The 21,111-nt window shown below is 42.4% G+C and overlaps 5 protein-coding genes across 5 annotated transcripts; all 5 read left to right on the top strand.

The window, feature by feature from the left end:
- Positions 1-2,884: 2,884 nt before the first annotated feature.
- Positions 2,885-14,146, top strand: LOC127142293 (protocadherin beta-4-like; the record flags this gene model as incomplete). Its single annotated transcript, XM_051069677.1, has 2 exons — positions 2,885-3,385; positions 13,466-14,146. Coding segments are annotated over 2 exons (675 nt in total), but the record flags the coding sequence as incomplete, so codon positions are not given.
- Positions 4,494-7,129, top strand: LOC108885474 (protocadherin gamma-A10-like). The gene has a single exon (XM_018679840.2). It carries the CDS (start codon positions 4,681-4,683, stop codon positions 7,111-7,113), a length of 2,433 nt encoding a protein of 810 aa, XP_018535356.1. The 5' UTR covers positions 4,494-4,680; the 3' UTR covers positions 7,114-7,129.
- On the top strand, positions 7,780-10,417 carry LOC108885472 (protocadherin gamma-A5-like). The gene has a single exon (XM_051069676.1). It carries the CDS (start codon positions 7,909-7,911, stop codon positions 10,366-10,368), a length of 2,460 nt encoding a protein of 819 aa, XP_050925633.1. The 5' UTR covers positions 7,780-7,908; the 3' UTR covers positions 10,369-10,417.
- A 73-nt stretch (positions 14,147-14,219) lies between the features above and the next one.
- Positions 14,220-17,125, top strand: LOC108885475 (protocadherin gamma-A2). The gene has a single exon (XM_018679841.2). The coding sequence runs from the start codon at positions 14,614-14,616 to the stop codon at positions 17,023-17,025; it is 2,412 nt and encodes an 803-aa protein (XP_018535357.1). The 5' UTR covers positions 14,220-14,613; the 3' UTR covers positions 17,026-17,125.
- Positions 17,126-17,627: 502 nt separating this feature from the next.
- Positions 17,628-21,029, top strand: LOC108885476 (protocadherin gamma-A1). Its single transcript, XM_051069675.1, has one exon. It carries the CDS (start codon positions 18,021-18,023, stop codon positions 20,427-20,429), a length of 2,409 nt encoding a protein of 802 aa, XP_050925632.1. The 5' UTR covers positions 17,628-18,020; the 3' UTR covers positions 20,430-21,029.
- Positions 21,030-21,111: the final 82 nt, after the last annotated feature.

Below are 21,111 nucleotides of genomic sequence, written 5' to 3' on the forward strand. Positions count from 1 at the left end.
CTTTGGGGACAGGGACTCTCCAACACGTGTACAATTACGAGGTGTGCAGGACGACTGACTCCAGAAAGAGTGACTGTAAGTTCGGCCGAGCTGGTAGTCAGAACGTGTTGATAATGGACCCCAGTTCTACAGGGACGATGCAGCGGATACAGAGTGAAAAGAGCATCCTGGATGAACCAGACTCTCCTCTAGAGGTTAGTTCAGTTTTATCACCTGACCCAATCTCTGGAGCTTTGCGCTCGAAATCCCACTACTTCTCTTCCTGCTGATTGCTTACTGTGCTTTTATTCTAACCTGCCAGTTGTAGCGAAATCAGTAATGTGCCACTATACGGCAGCAATCAAGTGGTGGACTTTGTTTAATGAATGTGACTGTTGTTTTCCGTTTTAGAAGAAATAACTTTTAAGTCTCTGCACATTATAGCGGACCATAGTGAATAGAGTTTCCACATATTTAATATCAGTGTTTTAGTTCTTTTCTTTCTCACCTTTGCTCTGGCTCCTGCTGTCCCTTTGCTGTACTCATGATGCTTTCAGTACCATAGACAGCGACACCCCATTCCTTTATATATTATAGTTATGTGTTGCTTTTTAAACGTCATGTAATATTTCTAACATTTATCCAACAATATTTGATTGAATGCCATTGCAGTGTTTGCACTGCTTTGCTGTTGTTTCAGTACTTCATTTGACTCCGTTTTTTCAGGGTAACGTAAATGTAGTGATAGTACATTCGAGCTCTAAGTTCACATATTCATATGCATTAAATACTTGGCCTCGGGGCCCCACTCTGAGGAGTTCAGGATTTGGACTCTAAGTGACGCTGTTGGTTAGCAAAACGATTAGTGTTCACAGCGAGCCTTCCCCTTCCCTTTCCTCTGTATCGTCGTTGGGCATGACAGTGGAATTATAGTCCTTCGTGAAAGGACAGGGCGTGAAGAGCCAATCTTTTACAAATTCGTGTTTGGAATATACGAAGACCGCGTTGTTATCTCAAAGCACCATACATTTTAAAGTGGACTACAATCTCGTGTTTATTTTCCTTAAGTGAGGAGACTTCATTAGTAGGTTTTATTTTTGCTGATATGGAAACCCCGAGGCCACCTCTACTCTAGAAATGTAAGATGGCGATTATCTTGTATATTACAATGGAAACTGGGATTTCTCATCTTGCTTACTTCTGTGGGCGATAGAGTGACTGGCCAGATTCGTTATTCTATCCCAGAGGAGATGAAAAAAGGTTCCGTTATTGGCAGTGTAGCACAAGACCTCGGTCTGGATCTGCAAAGGCTCCGTGCTGGCCGTGCCCGCATCGTCAGTGGAGAAAAACATCCAGTACACCGAGCTGAAGACAGACAAAGGGATTCTTGTCGTGAATGAGAGAATAGACCGAGAGCAGCTTTGTGGAGATGTGACACCGGTGCAGCCTCAGCTTTGAAATGATTTTAGAAAATCCGATCGAACTTCATCGTGTCACTGTCGAAATTTTAGATATAAATGATAATGCTCCTTTCTTTCCAAATACAGACATTCAGTTTGAAATGAGCGAATCTGCTATGGTTGGAGCAAAATTTCCTGTCGAAAGCGCAGTTGATCCTGACGTTGGAGTAAATGCATTACAAAATTACATTCTTTCTCTCAATAATTATTTCATTCTGAAACAACATGCAAATCCAGACGGCAGTAAATACGCAGAATTGGTGCTTCAGAAGCCATTAGACAGAGAGGAGCACCCCACTCTCCCTCTAAAAGTAATAGCTGTAGACGGTGGAAATCCACAAAGATCAGGTACTGTGAATATAAAAGTATCTGTCTTAGATGCAAACGATAATGCCCCCCCGTTTTCAACCAGTCAGTTTACAGGGCCGTCGTTGTGGAAAATGCGCCAAAGGGAACTTATATTACAACAGTTAACGCTACTGATGCAGATAGTGGCTCTTATGGTGAAATAATTTTCAATTTTTTCGAAAATAAAAGGCAGTACGGTTGATATGTTTAGCATCGATGAAAACACAGGTGTCATTTCAGTTGCCGGACTCATTGACTTTGAAAAAGAGAAGAAATATGAGCTGAGGTTAGGAGGCAAGGGATCGAGGCGGTTTGACTGGGACCAGTAAAGTTATAATTGATGTTATTGACGTTAACGGACAATGTTCCGGTTATTAATATCATGTCATTTTCTAATACTATATCAGAAGATGCCCCTCTGGGCACGACAATAGCTGTTATCAATGTCAAAGACGCTGACTCAGAGAAAAATGGACAAATAAAATGTGCTATAGACAAAACACTTCCGTTAAAAATCCAGTCGTCTCTAACTAACTACTACAATTTAGTGGCGGACCAGCATTTTGACAGAGAGACTACTTCTGAATTCGATATCACAATAATAGCCACTGATTCAGGTTCTCCACCTCTCTCTAGCTCTGTCACATTACAACTTAGAATCTCTGACGTAAACGATAACGGCCCATTGTTTGACAAAACTTCATATTCTGCTTATGTCAAAGAGAATAATTCTCCTGGAATGTCTATCACCACTGTCAGCGCGCGGGACTCTGACTGGAATCAAAACGCGAGAATCTCCTATTTCCTGGAGGACACACAGGTCAGTGGCAACCCAGTTTCTTCTTATGTGTCCATAAACTCTGAAACTGGACTTATACATGCAGTTCGCTCATTTGATTATGAACAGATCAAGCAGCTTGTATTTACAGTCAAAGCCCAGGATGGAGGCTCACCACCTCTAAGCAGCAATACGACTATTAAATTAAATATTCAGGATCAGAACGACAACCCTCCTCAGGTTCTATATCCAGTCCAGACTGGTGGCTCTCTGGTGGCTGAAATGGTGCCTCGTTCAGCAGATGTGGGGCTATCTGGTGACTAAAGTGGTGGCTGTTGATGTGGACTCTGGACAGAATGCCTGGCTCTCCTATAAACTACAGAAAGCCACAGACAGGGCGCTGTTTGAAGTGGGCTTACAGAATGGAGAAATAAGAACTATCCGCCAAGTGACTGATAAAGATGCAGTGAAACAAAGACTGACTGTTATAGTGGAGGACAACGGGCAGCCCTCTCGTTCAGCTACAGTCATTGTTAACGTGGCGGTGGCGGACAGCTTCCCTGAAGTGCTGTCGGAGTTCACTGACTTTACCCAGGACAAGGAGTACAATGACAACCTGACTTTTTACTTAGTGTTGGCTCTGGCTGTAGTTTCCTTCCTCTTCATCACGTGTTTAGTGGTTATTATATCAGTGAAAATCTACAGATGGAGACAGTCTCGCATCCTGTATCACTCCAATCTCCCTGTTATTCCATATTATCCACCACGTTACTCAGACACTTTGGGGACAGGGACTCTCCAACACGTGTACAATTACGAGGTGTGCAGGACGACTGACTCCAGGAAGAGTGACATGAAATATATGCAACCGATGAGTCAAAGTTTAGTGAGTGTGGATGGAGCTGGGACTGATACACCCCAGGTGGAAAAACAGTTGTCAGGCAACTGTTCTCAGATGTCAACTTTGGTGAGTGTTATAATTTCTCTATCTATCTATCTATCTATCTATCTATCTATCTATCTATCTATCTATCTATCTATCTATCTATCTATCTATCTATCTATCTATCTATTTTGTCATTGTTTTTCCTCCTGAAGTATTGAGAGCAAAGAGTGCGGCTGTCAACATCGCTTTAGTATCGCTGTCCATGGTGCTGGACCAGTCGATGGATTCACTTTGAAACACCTCTCTTTACCGCTTGTAGTTCAAGCCGGGCTATTAATAGTTTCACTGAACTGTCTAATACCATATCGACACAATAAGAGAATTAGGTATAGAATCACACTAACCGGAGTCTGGAAGTTGTTTTAGGACCAATATGCTATTCACAGAGGTAATCCTCAATGAATAGCTCAGTCGGTGGACCTGGCAGCAACCATTTTACAATTTTATTTCTTCTTTTTTTCATGGCGGTTTTGTCGCTGTTACTGAAAACTGTGTAGACACTTAACAGGGAAAATCCAAAAATCTAGATGGTACAACCATTGAATACAAAAAGACCAGACAAGGCCATATCTCTGTCCTCTGATTTTCCCTATCCATTCTATTTTTTGGTAGTTAGATTGTAATACTGTTTGTGTGTTTGACGCTAACGTGCATATTTTTATAGCTAAGTTCATTAATGTTTCACCCTTACAGCACCAGTCGTGATCTTTAGGGAATTAATTTTAATTAAATAAGAAAACAAAGCCATTTTACTACCATCTTGAACTTAAGCTGATTTTGTGGAACAGAGCCTGGTCAGTGTAAAAACATAGGCTTCACTCATGCTGTCCATTTACGTTATTCCAAAATGTCGCTGTTAGACTGATAACTAGACATTTGATTCGGATACAAACTGTTCCTAATAATGTGCACACCACATACATTACCGTATGTGGGCTCTGAGCGCCGCTGTTGATACATCACTGACTTAACTGTCCAAATAAGCTGTACAGCGGCCCACCCCTTTAACTCCATTTGGTGTTGTACTGCTTGGAAAGAAGACGGTCTGGCCCGTTAAGGTCGAGAGTGTGGAATTTCACGGCGGAAAATACCTTTACCATTTCCATTTATGGATGTAATTATTTTAATTTTCCATTGAACGGGATCACTGCGTGGGTACCTTTGGATTTATGATGGCTTGTATAAGGAAAATAGCTCACAGAGGCCGATGGCAGACACTGGTTGTCATTCTTTGTCTTTGCAGGCTGAGCTCAGTGAGTGGACAGGCTCGGTATTCCATACCGGAGGAGCAGGCAGAGGGCTCTTTTGTTGGAAACATTGCTAGAGATTTAGGTTTGGATGTGGCGAGGCTCATATCGGGTAAAGCTCGTATTATTACAAAAGGAAGCCGACAGTATGTCGATTTAAACCGAGACAAAGGCACCCTTGTTATTAAAGAGCGAATCGACCGGGAAGAGCTTTGTGGAAAGACGACGCCATGTAGCTTTAGTTTTGATGTGATTTTAGAAAATCCAATCCAGCTTTATCGGGTAACAGTGGAGGTAACAGATATTAACGATAACAGTCCACTGTTCCCAAAGGATGCAGTCAATTTGAAAATAGTTGAAAATGCTGCATCGGGGACTCGTTTCTCATTGGAGAGTGCAGACGACCCTGATGTTGGTATTAACGATATTCAGAAATACACCCTGAAACCCTCAGATAATTTCAAATTGGAGGTACAGAATCAACCGGATGGAGGCAGATTTATCGAAATAGTTTTACAAAACCCTTTAGACCGAGAGAAAGAGGAGACTCACACACTCGTGCTGATTGCTTCAGATGGCGGTGAGCCACATAGATCGGGAACAGTGCGTGTTCATATCACTGTGCTAGATGCTAACGATAATGCGCCAGTGTGCAGCCAGCCTGTTTATAAAGCAGATGTCAAGGAGAATTCTCCTGAAGGAACAGTGGTAACCACTGTTAGTGCAAATGATGCAGATAAAGGAATCAATGGTGAAGTAACTTACTCCATAGCTCATGTTGCAAGAGAAGCGAAGCAGCTTTTTGAAGTCAATGTTAAAACTGGAGAGATTAAAGTTGCAGGTAAACTAGATTTTGAAAAATCAAAGACTTATCAATTAAACGTGCAGGCTAGTGACCACGGGGGATATACAGACACGTGCAAAGTTATTATTCAAATAATTGATGAGAATGACAACGTCCCAACGATACAGCTTATGTCATTTTCTAACTCTATATCCGAGGATTCACCCACAGGTACAACTATAGCTGTTGTTAATGTCGACGACGAAGACTCTGATGGCAACGGTGTTGTCAAATGCTCCATTAATTCTGACTTACCCTTCAAAATTGAGTCTTCCTTAACTGGATATTACACCATAGTGACTGAAAACTTCTTAGACAGAGAAAGTATTCCTGAGTATAACATCACCATAACCGTGTCTGACCAAGGCTCCCCGCCTCTGTCTAGCAGTAAAAACATCAATGTAAAAGTGTCTGATGTGAATGACAGCCCACCCAAATTTTATAAATCAGAATACAGTAAGACGATACCAGAGAACAACTCTCCTGGTTTTTCTGTGTTTACTCTCAGTGCCAGTGATGCAGACTGGGGCCAAAACGCTCGAGTTTCATACTTTCTGGAGGAGAAAGAGATTAATGGGGTAGCGGTGTCTTCTTTAGTGGCAGTAAATTCAGAAACGGGTGTTATTCATGCAGTGAGGTCGTTTGATTTTGAGCAGATTAAGTGGTTTGAATTTAACGTGACTGCTCGTGATGCTGGATCCCCTCCTCTGAGCTCGGTGGCTACTGTTAGAATACTGATCCAGGACCAGAACGACAACCCTCCTCAGGTTCTGTACCCAGTCCAGACTGGTGGCTCTCTGGTGGCTGAAATGGTGCCTCGTTCAGCAGATGTGGGCTATCTGGTGACTAAAGTGGTGGCTGTTGATGTGGACTCTGGACAGAATGCCTGGCTCTCCTATAAACTGCAGAAAGCCACAGACAGGGCGCTGTTTGAAGTGGGCTTACAGAATGGAGAAATAAGAACTATCCGCCAAGTGACTGATAAAGATGCAGTGAAACAAAGACTGACTGTTATAGTGGAAGACAACGGGCAGCCCTCTCGTTCAGCTACAGTCATTGTTAACGTGGCGGTGGCGGACAGCTTCCCCGAAGTTCTGTCGGAGTTCACTGATTTTACCCAGGACAAGGAGTACAATGACAACCTGACTTTTTACTTAGTGTTGGCTCTGGCTGTAGTTTCCTTCCTCTTCATCACGTGTTTAGTGGTTATTATATCAGTGAAAATCTACAGATGGAGACAGTCTCGCATCCTGTATCACTCCAATCTCCCTGTGATTCCATATTATCCACCACGTTACTCAGACACTTTGGGGACAGGGACTCTCCAACACGTGTACAATTACGAGGTGTGCAGGACGACTGACTCCAGAAAGAGTGACTGTAAGTTCGGCAGAGCTGGTAGTCAGAACGTGCTGATAATGGACCCCAGTTCTACAGGGACGATGCAGCGGATACAGAGTGAAAAGAGCATCCTGGATGAACCAGACTCTCCTCTAGAGGTTGGTTTTTGAGCTATCGTTTTTCACAAACTTACAGTGCATCAATTATAGTGTATTTGTACATATACTACTTGTTTATTATGGCTTTTCTCACTACATGTTCAGTGGGCTTCCTCAGTACTACTAGTGTTGGACAGCTCCTCTAAGAGTTAAGCCACTTTACTGGAGTGCAAGGGAGTCAGTAACGAAGATGCACACGGGCAATATTACCTGTACTGGTATTTATTTTCTGTACCACATGAGATATTTTCTGTCTGTTATGCGAAAATATGCATGGACTTTCTGTTTCGAGTTAAGTCATTTCTGGAGGGAGAAATCAAGCGCAGTAATACGACAACAGAGTGCTTTTACTTAACACGTCTCTTTGCTGTACTGCATTTTGCTCTCCCACTTTCTCCCACTCTGTCATTTAAACATCTTTCTCTACATCTAATCATCTGTGGCTGTCTGGTGGTAAATATATTACATGCACACACTGAATTACACATAACTTTTAGATTCTTTTGAACATCAGTTGTACACATTAAACGGCTCATCAAATGAGTTATTTCCTTTCTGTTCTGACAGCACTTGTTATTTTCATATCGGACTCTAAGGGCCGCTGTTGGTCTTCAAAGCATATGTGAAGCTTTTGTAGAAATGCAGTTACACCCCCAGTCCTCTCCTTAGTGTACCTCGGAGAGCAGGAGAGCATTCGGTCTTTATTTTCACTAGTGATTTTTAGACTGATTGTCACACTGTGGATTATAAAGACATCAACAGAGGAACTATACGGGGTAATAGGCAGGCTTTTTGCGACATACTTTAATGTGGAGTTGGGCGGATTGCTGCGGAAATATGGCTCTTATCAGCTCTGAGTCCACGATTAAATGGCAAGTACGGGCCTTCATCCTTGTTTTTTTCATTGAGGCGACGGTCTGCCAGATCCGCTACTCTGTCCCCGAGGAGATGAGGAAGGGCTCCTTTGTAGGAAATGTGGCTGAAGATTTAGGTCTCGACGCTAAAAGGCTGAAATCAGGCGGTGCCCGAATTGTTAGCGGTGATAACAGCGAGTACATTAAGCTTGATGTAGACAAAGGGATTCTGGTGGTGGGAGAAAGAATAGATAGAGAGCAGCTCTGCGGGCAGACATCGCCCTGCAGTTTGAATTTTGAAATGATAATGACAAATCCAATGCAACTACATAGCGTTGTAGTGGAAGTGCTGGATGTTAATGATAATGCACCCGTGTTTCATGAGAAAGAATTGCATCTGGAAATACTAGAATCTGCTCTACTAGGGACCGAAATATTAGAAGTGAGTGCCACTGACCCGGATGTTGGCATTAACGCTTTACATGGTTATACATTACACCCAACTACACATTTTAATATTAAGGTCCTGTCCAGCCCAAATGGCCATAAATATGCACAGTTGTATCTCTCTAATGCGCTAGATCGGGAGAAAGAAGAGAAGCTGCTTCTCACTCTAACTGCTGTGGATGGGGGTGAACCACAGCGATCAGGGACATTAAAAATACACGTAACTGTCCGAGACACAAATGACAATGCTCCGGTTTTTACACAATCAATTTTCAAGGCGTCTGTAAAAGAAAATGTTCCAAAGGGTACTTTAGTGGTGAAGCTGAGTGCAACAGATGCAGATGAAGGGATGAATGGTCGTGTTACATACCACATTAATCGCATGTCTAGTAATGTTGCTGAGCTATTTATTCTGGATGAAAACACTGGCGATTTAACTGTAAACGGTATGATTGATTATGAAGAAAGTAAAATGTATGAGATTGGTGTGCAGGCGAAAGATCAAGGTGGACAAAGCACATCAACAAAAGTAATAATTGAAGTGACGGATGTAAATGACAATGCACCTGTAATAACACTAACTTCGTTTTCTAGTGCCATCGCTGAGGATTCTCCTAGTGGAACTACTGTAGCTATCATAAACGTTAAAGATCTAGATTCAGGCAAAAATGGCAAAGTGGACTGCTCAGTTAACAGCAACATCCCGTTTACGATCCACTCATCTCTAAAGAATTATTATACTTTGGTGACAAACGGTGTCCTTGACAGGGAGCGTAATCCTGATTACAACGTTACTTTTACAGCTGTGGACGAAGGACGCCCCACACTTTCAACTAATAAGACAATAACACTGAGAGTCTCCGACGTCAATGATAATGCTCCCGTATTTGAACAGAGTTATTATGAAGCTAATATCATGGAGAATAACTCCCCAGGATTATCTGTGTTTTCCGTGAAAGCACTCGACTCAGACTCGGGGCAGAACGCACGAGTGTCTTACCTGCTCATTGATACTCAGTTAAATGGTCACCCAATATCCACTTACATATCTGTTAACGCAGAAACTGGAGTTATACAGGCAGTTCGGTCGTTTGACTACGAGCAAATAAAAACAATAGATATTTTTGTAAAAGCCCAGGATGGAGGCTCACCACCTCTAAGCAGCAATACGACTATTAAATTAAATATTCAGGATCAGAACGACAACCCTCCTCAGGTTCTATATCCAGTCCAGACTGGTGGCTCTCTGGTGGCTGAAATGGTGCCTCGTTCAGCAGATGTGGGCTATCTGGTGACTAAAGTGGTGGCTGTTGATGTGGACTCTGGACAGAATGCCTGGCTCTCCTATAAACTGCAGAAAGCCACAGACAGGGCGCTGTTTGAAGTGGGCTTACAGAATGGAGAAATAAGAACTATCCGCCAAGTGACTGATAAAGATGCAGTGAAACAAAGACTGACTGTTATAGTGGAGGACAACGGGCAGCCCTCTCGTTCATCTACAGTCATTGTTAACGTGGCGGTGGCGGACAGCTTCCCTGAAGTGCTGTCGGAGTTCACTGACTTTACCCAGGACAAGGAGTACAATGACAACCTGACTTTTTACTTAGTGTTGGCTCTGGCTGTAGTTTCCTTCCTCTTCATCACGTGTTTAGTGGTTATTATATCAGTGAAAATCTACAGATGGAGACAGTCTCGCATCCTGTATCACTCCAATCTCCCTGTTATTCCATATTATCCACCACGTTACTCAGACACTTTGGGGACAGGGACTCTCCAACACGTGTACAATTACGAGGTGTGCAGGACGACTGACTCCAGAAAGAGTGACTGTAAGTTCGGCAGAGCTGGTAGTCAGAACGTGCTGATAATGGACCCCAGTTCTACAGGGACGATGCAGCGGATTCAGAGTGAAAAGAGCATCCTGGATGAACCAGACTCGCCTCTAGAGGTCAGTTACATGATATAGCTCCGTCTATGTGCCGTTATATCTTTGTATGTTTAGTTAGACTGTTGCGGGCTATACCTTCATTTTCAGCACCATGGACAGCATGTCACATTGCATCACTTGATAAGATTAACTACATTCTCAGGCAATTATATGGTGCTATTCCGCTAAAACAGCGAGATCACTTGCTTGTATTTTGAGTAAATATGATAAATACTAACAATCAAAAATCAATTTTTACCTACTCTCCTCTAGAAGTTTGCTTAATACAATGAAGGCCTTCTAATCTTCCGTTGTAGATACTATTTTTCTTCAACCTTGATATTTAGCATTGCAGTGCTGCACAACTCCACACATGAGACAGGTTTTCTTAAGATACTGCTCTAAATTGCTGGATTTCGGACTGGTTTGATTATGTGTGGCGTGTGTAATTTTTTTGTTACATCCTGGGTTGAGATACTGCCTCTATTAATTTTTAGTTTTATTGTATTGCTGTTGGTTCACACAGTAGATTGTATGGAAAAGGTTATGTTTTTTACAACCTATTGGCTGGTGGTCTTTCCTCCGTTCGGACTCTAAGGGACGCTGTTGATCAGTAAAACGGAGTCTTGTGTTGTTAGAACTGTGATAGAGGAGAGAAAGACGAGAGGATATAAATACTGTCCTCATACAAGGAGGCTTTCGACGGAAATACAGTCGCACTGAAACAGCCTTTTTTGTTTGATGATAATCGGACATATCTGCTTGGCAGAACTGTCGCACTGCTGAATTGGAATACAGCTTTCGTCTACATGTCTGAGTAAAGAATTTATTCAGCCGTTTCATTCAGGATTTTACTTTTAACGATATGGGGATACGGCAGCACCGATGCGGAAAATGGCTGTGTTGGACATTTACATGGCAATTGTTCATTTTTTTCTTCATAATTTCCACCGTCAGTGGCCAAATCCGTTATTCGATACCGGAAGAGATGAAGAAGGGCTCTGTCATCGGTAATATAGCACAAGATCTTGGTTTGGATCTGAAGAGGCTCCGTTCTGGCCGGGCCCGTATCGTGACCGGAGAAAACAATCAGTACACTGAGCTGAAAACAGACAAAGGGATTCTAGTCGTGAATGAGAGAATAGACCGAGAAGAGCTTTGTGGAGACGTAACACCGTGCAGCTTCAGTTTTGAGATAATTTTAGAGAATCCAATTGAACTGCACAGAGTGACAGTAGAAATATTGGATGTAAACGACCATGCGCCAACTTTCAAAAATAATTTAATTAATCTAGAAATCAGTGAATCTGCAACGATAGGGTCGCATTTCGATTTAGAAAGCGCATATGACCCCGATGCAGGGATTCACAGCTTGCAAAATTATGTTTTATCCCCTAATGATAATTTCGTTCTGAAGCAGCAATCCAACGCAGATGGAATTAAATTCGCTGTAATGATTTTGCAGAAGCCATTAGACAGAGAGTTGAAGCCACACCTCTCTTTAAAGCTGATAGCAGTAGACGGAGGAGCCCCACAGCGATCTGGTACGGTAAATATTGAGATCACTGTTCTTGATGCCAATGATAATCCTCCTGTATTTAATCAATCATTGTACACTGCTACTGTTACAGAAAATGCAGCCATTGGCACCTATATAACTACTGTGAATGCTTCAGATGCCGACAGTGGCTCTAATGGCTTGGTTACATATACTTTTTCAAATGTACAAGGAAAGTCTGGAGAAAAATTTAAAATTGACAGTTTCTCCGGCAAAATAACAGTTGCTGATAATATTGATTATGAAAAAGACAAAAAATACGAAATTAGAGTGATTGCCAAAGACCAGGGTGGCCTAAGTGACGCAACCAAAGTTGTCATTGAGGTCAGTGACATAAATGATAATGCTCCAGTTATAAATATAATGTCATTCACCAATCTTATTTCAGAGGATGTCCCTCCGGGCACAACTATAGCTGTTTTTAATGTTAAGGATGCTGATTCTGAAAGAAACGGTCAGATAACATGCTCAGTAGATTCTAATCTTCCCTTTAAGATCCAGTCCTCTTTGACTAATTATTACAATTTGGTTTCAGATATACCTTTTGATCGTGAATCAAAATCAGAGTACAACATAACCATAACTGCAACCGATTCAGGGTCACCTCCACTTTCTACTAAAGCAGCTTTACACCTAAGAATCTCTGACGTAAATGATAATGCTCCTGTCTTCACTAAACCGAAATATTCGGCCAATATAATTGAGAATAATGTTCTTGGGATGTCAATATTCAGTGTGAGTGCACGAGATTCTGACTGGAATCAAAACGCAAGAATCTCATACTTCCTGGAGGACACACAGGTCAGTGGCGACCCAGTTTCTTCTTATGTGTCCATAAACTCTGAAACTGGACTTATACATGCAGTGCGCTCTTTTGATTATGAACAGATCAAGCAGCTTGTATTTACAGTCAAAGCTCAGGATGGAGGCTCTCCTCCACTCAGCAGTAATGTGACTGTGAACATAATGATCCAAGATCAGAACGACAACCCTCCTCAGATTCTGTACCCAGTCCAGACTGGTGGCTCTCTGGTGGCTGAAATGGTGCCTCGTTCAGCAGATGTGGGCTATCTGGTGACTAAAGTGGTGGCTGTTGATGTGGACTCTGGACAGAATGCCTGGCTCTCCTATAAACTGCAGAAAGCCACAGACAGGGCGCTGTTTGAAGTGGGCTTACAGAATGGAGAAATAAGAACTATCCGCCAAGTGACTGATAAAGATGCAGTGAAACAAAGGCTGACTGTTATAGTGGAGGACAACGGGCAGCCCTCTCGTTCAGCTACAGTCATTGTTAACGTGGCGGTGGCAGACAGCTTCCCTGAAGTGCTGTCGGAGTTCACTGACTTTACCCAGGACAAGGACTACAATGACAACCTGACTTTTTACTTAGTGTTGGCTCTGGCTGTAGTTTCCTTCCTCTTCATCACGTGTTTAGTGGTTATTATATCAGTGAAAATCTACAGATGGAGACAGTCTCGCATCCTGTATCACTCCAATCTCCCTGTGATTCCATATTATCCTCCACGTTACTCAGACACTCTGGGGACAGGGACTCTCCAACACGTGTACAATTACGAGGTGTGCAGGACGACTGACTCCAGAAAGAGTGACTGTAAGTTCGGCAGAGCTGGTAGTCAGAACGTGTTGATAATGGACCCCAGTTCTACAGGGACGATGCAGCGGATACAGAGTGAAAAGAGCATCCTGGATGAACCAGACTCTCCTTTAGAGGTTGGCTTTGTCTTTTTATAAAGTTCTGTGGATCTCTAATTCACTGTTATGTTTACTAGTCTTTCCAGATAATTACTCAAACGCCTTTGTTGTCGTGACTATATATAATTTTTCTGCATTTTCTTTCCATCTGAGCCTTTGCTATAAGCCAGAGTGCTATTCTGAAAATACTTACTTGTACTTGAAGAGTCTTTTAAGGCCTTGGTTTTTGCAGTATCAGTAATACCGAATACAAATGTTTGAAAAGATTAAACTTTTTATAGTAGACAAACATTTAACCATATTTTGGAATAGCCAGCCATTATCTGTTTGATCCGCAAGACTCACATTACTTGGCAATATCATCATAAAGTATCTTGTCACTCATTAGTCGTCTTTTTAAAATCTGAATTAACTCCACATACATGGGTTCACCCTGTAAGATTTAAACGTGCTGTCCTCCCCTTTTCTCTGTCCCTCCTGTGTCTGTCAGCACCATGGACAGTGCAACATCTTGTAGGTTTTTTATTGTGCATCTTTCCCTTCATAGCTGGCTCATTGTGCTCGTGTGTGCGCGCCTGTATGTCTGTGTGTAAAACAGGGAGGCATAAAATGTGTTCTTATATCGATACAACATAATAGCACATTTAATTTCGCAACAAGTTTTCTACTTTTGTTAGTAATCAACATGTAAACACAATTTGAAATCAACCCCGTAAAAATCCGTGTAAATGTGTAGTTCCGTGCATCCAACTCACAGGGACGCTGTTGACCTGCTGAGATTTCAGAGCTCATTGCGGCTGTACCTCCCCCATCATCTCGAAATGTTACAGAGAAAGGCAAAAACCATGAACGAAAACGCACAATTTGGAACGAAGACATAATCAAACACAGCAACAACAGGTGAAATATCAGCATTCTTGGGAGTGTGGATCCTGGATTATTTTACTAACATTTGTATCCAACAACCTTTTACTGGATAACGGATTTGATACCACTTCTATATTTATCAGAGAATGTCGGACAGAACAATGACACGGCAAGGAGGCCTACTGTTGTTTATGTCGTTTGTTTCCCTCAGCTCGGTTTTTGGGCAGGTCAGCTACTCGATTCCTGAGGAAATGACGAAAGGATCTTTGGTCGGTAACATAGCACAAGATTTGGGTTTAGATGTGAAACGTTTGAAATCAGGGAAAGCTCGTATATACACCGGAGAAGGTACAGAACACATCGAGCTAAATAAAGAAAGGGGAGTCCTTGTGATTAAAGAGCGGATAGACAGAGAAGCACTCTGCGGACAGACGACGCCCTGTGCTCTGGATTTTCAAATAATTTTGGAGAATCCTATGCAGTTTTACAGCATCACTGTCGAGGTAACCGATATTAATGACAACCCTCCCGTTTTTAAAAACAGTGAAATGAAATTTGAAATTACTGAAATGGTTCAGATTGGGTCGAAATTTGTCTTAGAGAAAGCTGTTGATGTTGATGTGGGTGTTAATGGACTCCAGGGGTATTCGCTAAGTTCAAGCGAGACGTTCATTTTAAATCCTTATAGAATAGGTAGCAGTAGAAATGTTGAGATGGTTTTAAAGAAGCCTCTTGACCGAGAGAAGCAGGAACGGGTGTCTTTAGTATTAACTGCTACAGATGGTGGCGACCCGCAGCTCTCTGGGACAATGCAAATTATCATAACTGTATTAGACGCAAACGATAATGCGCCTGTTTGTACTCAAACAGAGTATAAGACTAATGTAAAAGAAAACTCATTAAAAGGAACTGTTCTAGCCACAGTGAGCGCATCTGATGCGGATGAAGGTCTGCATGGACACATACAGTATTCAATATCTAATGTTCCGGAGGGCTCCCATGAACTGTTTGATGTAGATAAGGAAAATGGTGTGGTTACTTTGATTGGCAAACTTGATTATGAGAAATTTAGACATTACGAGATAGATATCCATGCATCAGATGAAGGTGGTAACTCAGACGTATGTAAAGTTATAATTGAAGTGCTAGACACAAACGATAATCCACCAGCTATTAATATTATGTCTACGTCATCCAGTATAACTGAGGATGTTAAACCGGGCACGGTTCTGACAATGATGAACATTCAAGATCCAGATTCAAATGAAAATGGCAAAGTCCAGTGTTCTTTAAATGAAAATATTCATTTTACAATCACGTCAACATCAAATAACTTTTTTACTCTGGTAACAGACGGTGAATTAGACAGGGAGACAATCTCTGAGTATAATATAACTGTGACCTGCTCTGATGAGGGAGTCCCCTCCCTCTCCAGCAGCGTCACTCTCACCTTACAGATCTCTGATGTTAATGACAACGCTCCTGTCTTTGAGAGGAACTCATATGAGGCCTACATTGTAGAAAACAACACACCAGGTCTCTCTATATTCACAGTGAGAGCCAGAGACGCTGACTGGAACCAGAATGCCCGCGTTTCTTACATACTGGAGGACTCCTCTGTTAACGGAGTGCCAGTCTCCTCATATGTGTCTGTTAGTGCTGATAGTGGAGTCATCCATGCAGTGCGCTCTTTTGACTACGAGCAGATCAAAGATTTCCAGTTCCGCGTCAAAGCTCTGGATGGAGGCTCTCCTCCACTCAGTAGCAATGTGACTGTGAAAATGATTGTCCAGGACCAGAACGACAACCCTCCTCAGGTTCTGTACCCAGTCCAGACTGGTGGCTCTCTGGTGGCTGAAATGGTGCCTCGTTCAGCAGATGTGGGCTATCTGGTGACTAAAGTGGTGGCTGTTGATGTGGACTCTGGACAGAATGCCTGGCTCTCCTATAAACTGCAGAAAGCCACAGACAGGGCGCTGTTTGAAGTGGGCTTACAGAATGGAGAAATAAGAACTATCCGCCAAGTGACTGATAAAGATGCAGTGAAACAAAGACTGACTGTTATAGTGGAGGACAACGGGCAGCCCTCTCGTTCAGCTACAGTCATTGTTAATGTGGCGGTGGCGGACAGCTTCCCTGAAGTGCTGTCGGAGTTCACTGACTTTACCCAGGACAAGGAGTACAATGACAACCTGACTTTTTACTTAGTGTTGGCTCTGGCTGTAGTTTCCTTCCTCTTCATCACGTGTTTAGTGGTTATTATATCAGTGAAAATCTACAGATGGAGACAGTCTCGCATCCTGTATCACTCCAATCTCCCTGTGATTCCATATTATCCTCCACGTTACTCAGACACTCTGGGGACAGGGACTCTCCAACACGTGTACAATTACGAGGTGTGCAGGACGACTGACTCAAGAAAGAGTGACTGTAAGTTCGGCAGAGCTGGTAGTCAGAACGTGTTGATAATGGACCCCAGTTCTACAGGGACGATGCAGCGGATACAGAGTGAAAAGAGCATCCTGGATGAACCAGACTCTCCCTTAGAGGTTAGTTAAATAGTTTAGCACTGTCTGTACGCTTTTATATTTCTTTCAGTGTTTTCCATCGATAACGAAGTGTTACACTTAAGTGAATTTTGCATTATTTCACATGGACTTTTACATTTGATACAACACACAAAACAGATAGTTTGGAAAGCTTTCATTTCCCCTCATTCACTAAAATTAGTTTCATGTTTTCACTCGTTGAGCATTTGATAGCGATATTTTTACGTGAACATGGGCAAATCATTTTCTTAAAGTCTTGCTTAACCTTACAGAATTTCGGCTCACCGGTCGTAATACCATTGCACAGGAAGTTATGTTCGTTTCCTAGCATTAGAAGTGTGGCGTGGTCCCATTACAGAAAATACTTGCAGACTTGAGAAATTACAGCTTCGAAATAAGTATTTTTCTTTTTTTCCTAGTTCAGCACCACGGACAGCGTCTTACTCTGCCTAATTTCTAGGTTAAGTGTTGTTACATTGTTTGAGGAGAGGTCACTGTTGCCGTGTGAACGTAACTTAAATGAAAGGTTAAATAAATTCCTTACACACCCTTTTGTGTGTTTGTGTGTGTGTGTGTGTGTGTGTGTGTGTGTGTGTGTGTGTGTGTGTGTGTGTGTGTGAAAGAGAGAGAGAGAGAGAGAGAGAGATAGATGAAACCACACATATATTTTTCCACACGTAAATGGCTGAGTGGTTTCCATCTTCCACTGTAGTACAGCATGATGAACTCTTAGGGCCGCTGTTGGCCAGCCTGTGTTAGGTGGGGGATTAAATCAGCAGTACCTCCCACATCATTTCAGACAGAGAACGAGAGAAAGACACAAGGAATTGTACAGAATACGAAGACCAGAGCTTCAAACGTTAATTTTGATGGATACCCTTATGTTACGTTTGTAATTTACGACCTAAGTGGTGACTGTATGCAACCCGAGGACATAAAGGGAACAACCACTGAAGAACATTCTGCTTTTTACAGGGATATTAAGCGGTTCATTTTACAGGGACATGACGGATAGAACAATGAGACGGCAAGTGCTGCTGTTTATCTCGGTTCTCTATTTCAGTTCAGTGATTGGGCAGGTCAGCTATTCCATCCCAGAGGAAATGCCAAAAGGCTTTTTCGTGGGTGATATTGCGCAAGATTTGGGTTTGGATGTGAAAAGATTGGCATCGGGTAAAGCTCGCATTTATACGGGAGACAGTGCAGAGTATATCGAGTTAAATAAAGACAGAGGAGTCCTCCTCGTCAAAGACAGAATAGACAGAGAGGTGATCTGCGCTCAGACGTCGCCCTGTGCTTTGCATTTCCAGGTTATTTTAGAGAATCCTATGGAATTTTATAGCATTACCGTCGAGATTACAGATATTAACGACAACGCCCCGATTTTTCAAAGAGGTGAAATGAAATTCAGAATAAGTGAATCAGCTTCAACAGGGGCAGTGTTCTTGTTGCAGCAGGCAATAGATCTGGATGTTGGTGTGAATGGCCTTCAGAGTTATTTGTTAAAACCGACCGATAACTTTATTTTGAGGCTGCAAAATCAAGCAGATGGAAGCAAGATGGTAGAAATGGTTTTACAGAAACCTTTAGATCGAGAAAAACAGGCTCATTTGTCGCTCGTGTTGACTGCAGTCGACGGTGGTGAGCCACAGCTCTCTGGGACTGTTCAGGTCAATGTAAATGTGCTTGACAGTAACGATAATGCTCCAGTTTTTACGCAGAAAATGTATAAGTCCATCATAAGAGAAAATTCACCTTTTGGAACGCAAGTAGTGATTGTTAGTGCCTCTGATTCAGATGAAGGACCTAACGGCAAAGTATCTTATGCTATACTAAATCTACTCGACAATGTGTCGGAGTTATTTGAGATAAACAGAGAGACCGGGGAAGTTACACTGATTGGCAACACTGACTTTGAAAAAAAGCGACAATATCAAATACATGTCCAGGCCAGTGATGAAGGAGGGCTTACTGACTCATGTAAAATCATAGTGGAGATAACTGACACAAATGACAATATACCTGCTATAAATGTAATGTCAAAGTCCAGTGCAATAAAAGAGGACGTTCAGCCTGGCACTGTTGTGACAATGATAAATATTCAAGATCCAGACGCTGGCAAAAATGGAAACGTTCAATGTTACATTAACGAGAACATTCCATTCAAAATTTCCTCAACGTCAAATAATTTTTTTAGTTTGACAACAGACAGTGAATTAGACAGAGAGACAGCCTCTGAGTATAATATAACTGTGACCTGCTCTGATGAGGGAGTCCCCTCCCTCTCCAGCAGCGTCACTCTCACCTTACAGATCTCTGATGTTAATGACAACGCTCCTGTCTTTGAGAGGAGCTCATATGAGGCCTACATTGTAGAAAACAACACACCAGGTCTCTCTATATTCACAGTGAGAGCCAGAGACGCTGACTGGAACCAGAATGCCCGTGTTTCTTACATACTGGAGGACTCCTCTGTTAACGGAGTGCCAGTCTCCTCATATGTGTCCGTTAGTGCTGATAGTGGAGTCATTCATGCAGTGCGCTCTTTTGACTACGAGCAGATCAAAGATTTCCAGTTCCGCGTCAAAGCTCAGGATGGAGGCTCTCCTCCACTCAGTAGCAATGTGACTGTGAAAATTCTGATCCAGGACCAGAACGACAACCCTCCTCAGGTTCTGTACCCAGTCCAGACTGGTGGCTCTCTGGTGGCTGAAATGGTGCCTCGTTCAGCAGATGTGGGCTATCTGGTGACTAAAGTGGTGGCTGTTGATGTGGACTCTGGACAGAATGCCTGGCTCTCATATAAACTGCAGAAAGCCACAGACAGGGCGCTGTTTGAAGTTGGCTTACAGAATGGAGAAATAAGAACTATCCGCCAAGTGACTGATAAAGATGCAGTGAAACAAAGACTGACTGTCATAGTGGAGGACAACGGGCAGCCCTCTCGTTCAGCTACAGTCATTGTTAATGTGGCGGTGGCGGACAGCTTCCCTGAAGTACTGTCGGAGTTCACTGACTTTACCCAGGACAAGGAGTACAATGACAACCTGACTTTTTACTTAGTGTTGGCTCTGGCTGTAGTTTCCTTCCTCTTCATCACGTGTTTAGTGGTTATTATATCAGTGAAAATCTACAGATGGAGACAGTCTCGCATCCTGTATCACTCCAATCTCCCTGTGATTCCATATTATCCTCCACGTTACTCAGACACTCTGGGGACAGGGACTCTCCAACACGTGTACAATTACGAGGTGTGCAGGACGACTGACTCCAGAAAGAGTGACTGTAAGTTCGGCAGAGCTGGTAGTCAGAACGTGCTGATAATGGACCCCAGTTCTACAGGGACGATGCAGCGGATACAGAGTGAAAAAAGCATCCTGGATGAACCAGACTCTCCTTTAGAGGTTAGTTAAATAGTTTAGCACTGTCTGTACGCTTTAATGTTTCTTTCAGTGTTTTCCATCGATAGTGAAGTGTTACACGAATTTTGCATTGTTTCACATGGACTTTTACATTTGATATAACACAGAAAACACTTCACCACCATCACCATGTTATTATGGTTTGTCACTGCCATATATTTAATCCTATCTTCACAATTGGCTTCGTAAACCAGGGTTTTTTTGTTCTCTTTTTCCTGCGGAAACTTGTGCCTTTTCTGTTTCTGTATCATCTCAGTCTATACAGTCTATCTACCATGTACATGTTACCCAGCACTTATTATTTAGACTCTGTGTATCTTAAAAGATTATTCTAAGTCATTGCAGCTAATTTTTCTACTGCTGACAGCGCTCAGAAACGCGGCATGTTCTTGCACAACCCCGTATTCGCTGTTTGTGTATGTGTGTGCGTTTGTGTGTTCATATAACCTGGACAAGCATTACTTGTCTAGAAACAAGATGGGACTTATATGTCATCAGTATTTGCACCAAAGCCATGAAAGCTTAAATACTGGTTTCTGATTCACGTGGTGTGCCTTTATAGGCAAGATTCACTCCTCAAAACTGATTTTAAGGTGGATCGTTTAGTGATAATTAACTGACCTATATCTGAGAATTAACCGTCTCTCTATTATGTGATAGGCTTCAGTACTTC

This window comes from Lates calcarifer, unplaced genomic scaffold, assembly GCF_001640805.2.
Source record: "Lates calcarifer isolate ASB-BC8 unplaced genomic scaffold, TLL_Latcal_v3 scaffold_94_202, whole genome shotgun sequence".
Taxonomy (NCBI): Eukaryota; Metazoa; Chordata; class Actinopteri; family Centropomidae; genus Lates; species Lates calcarifer.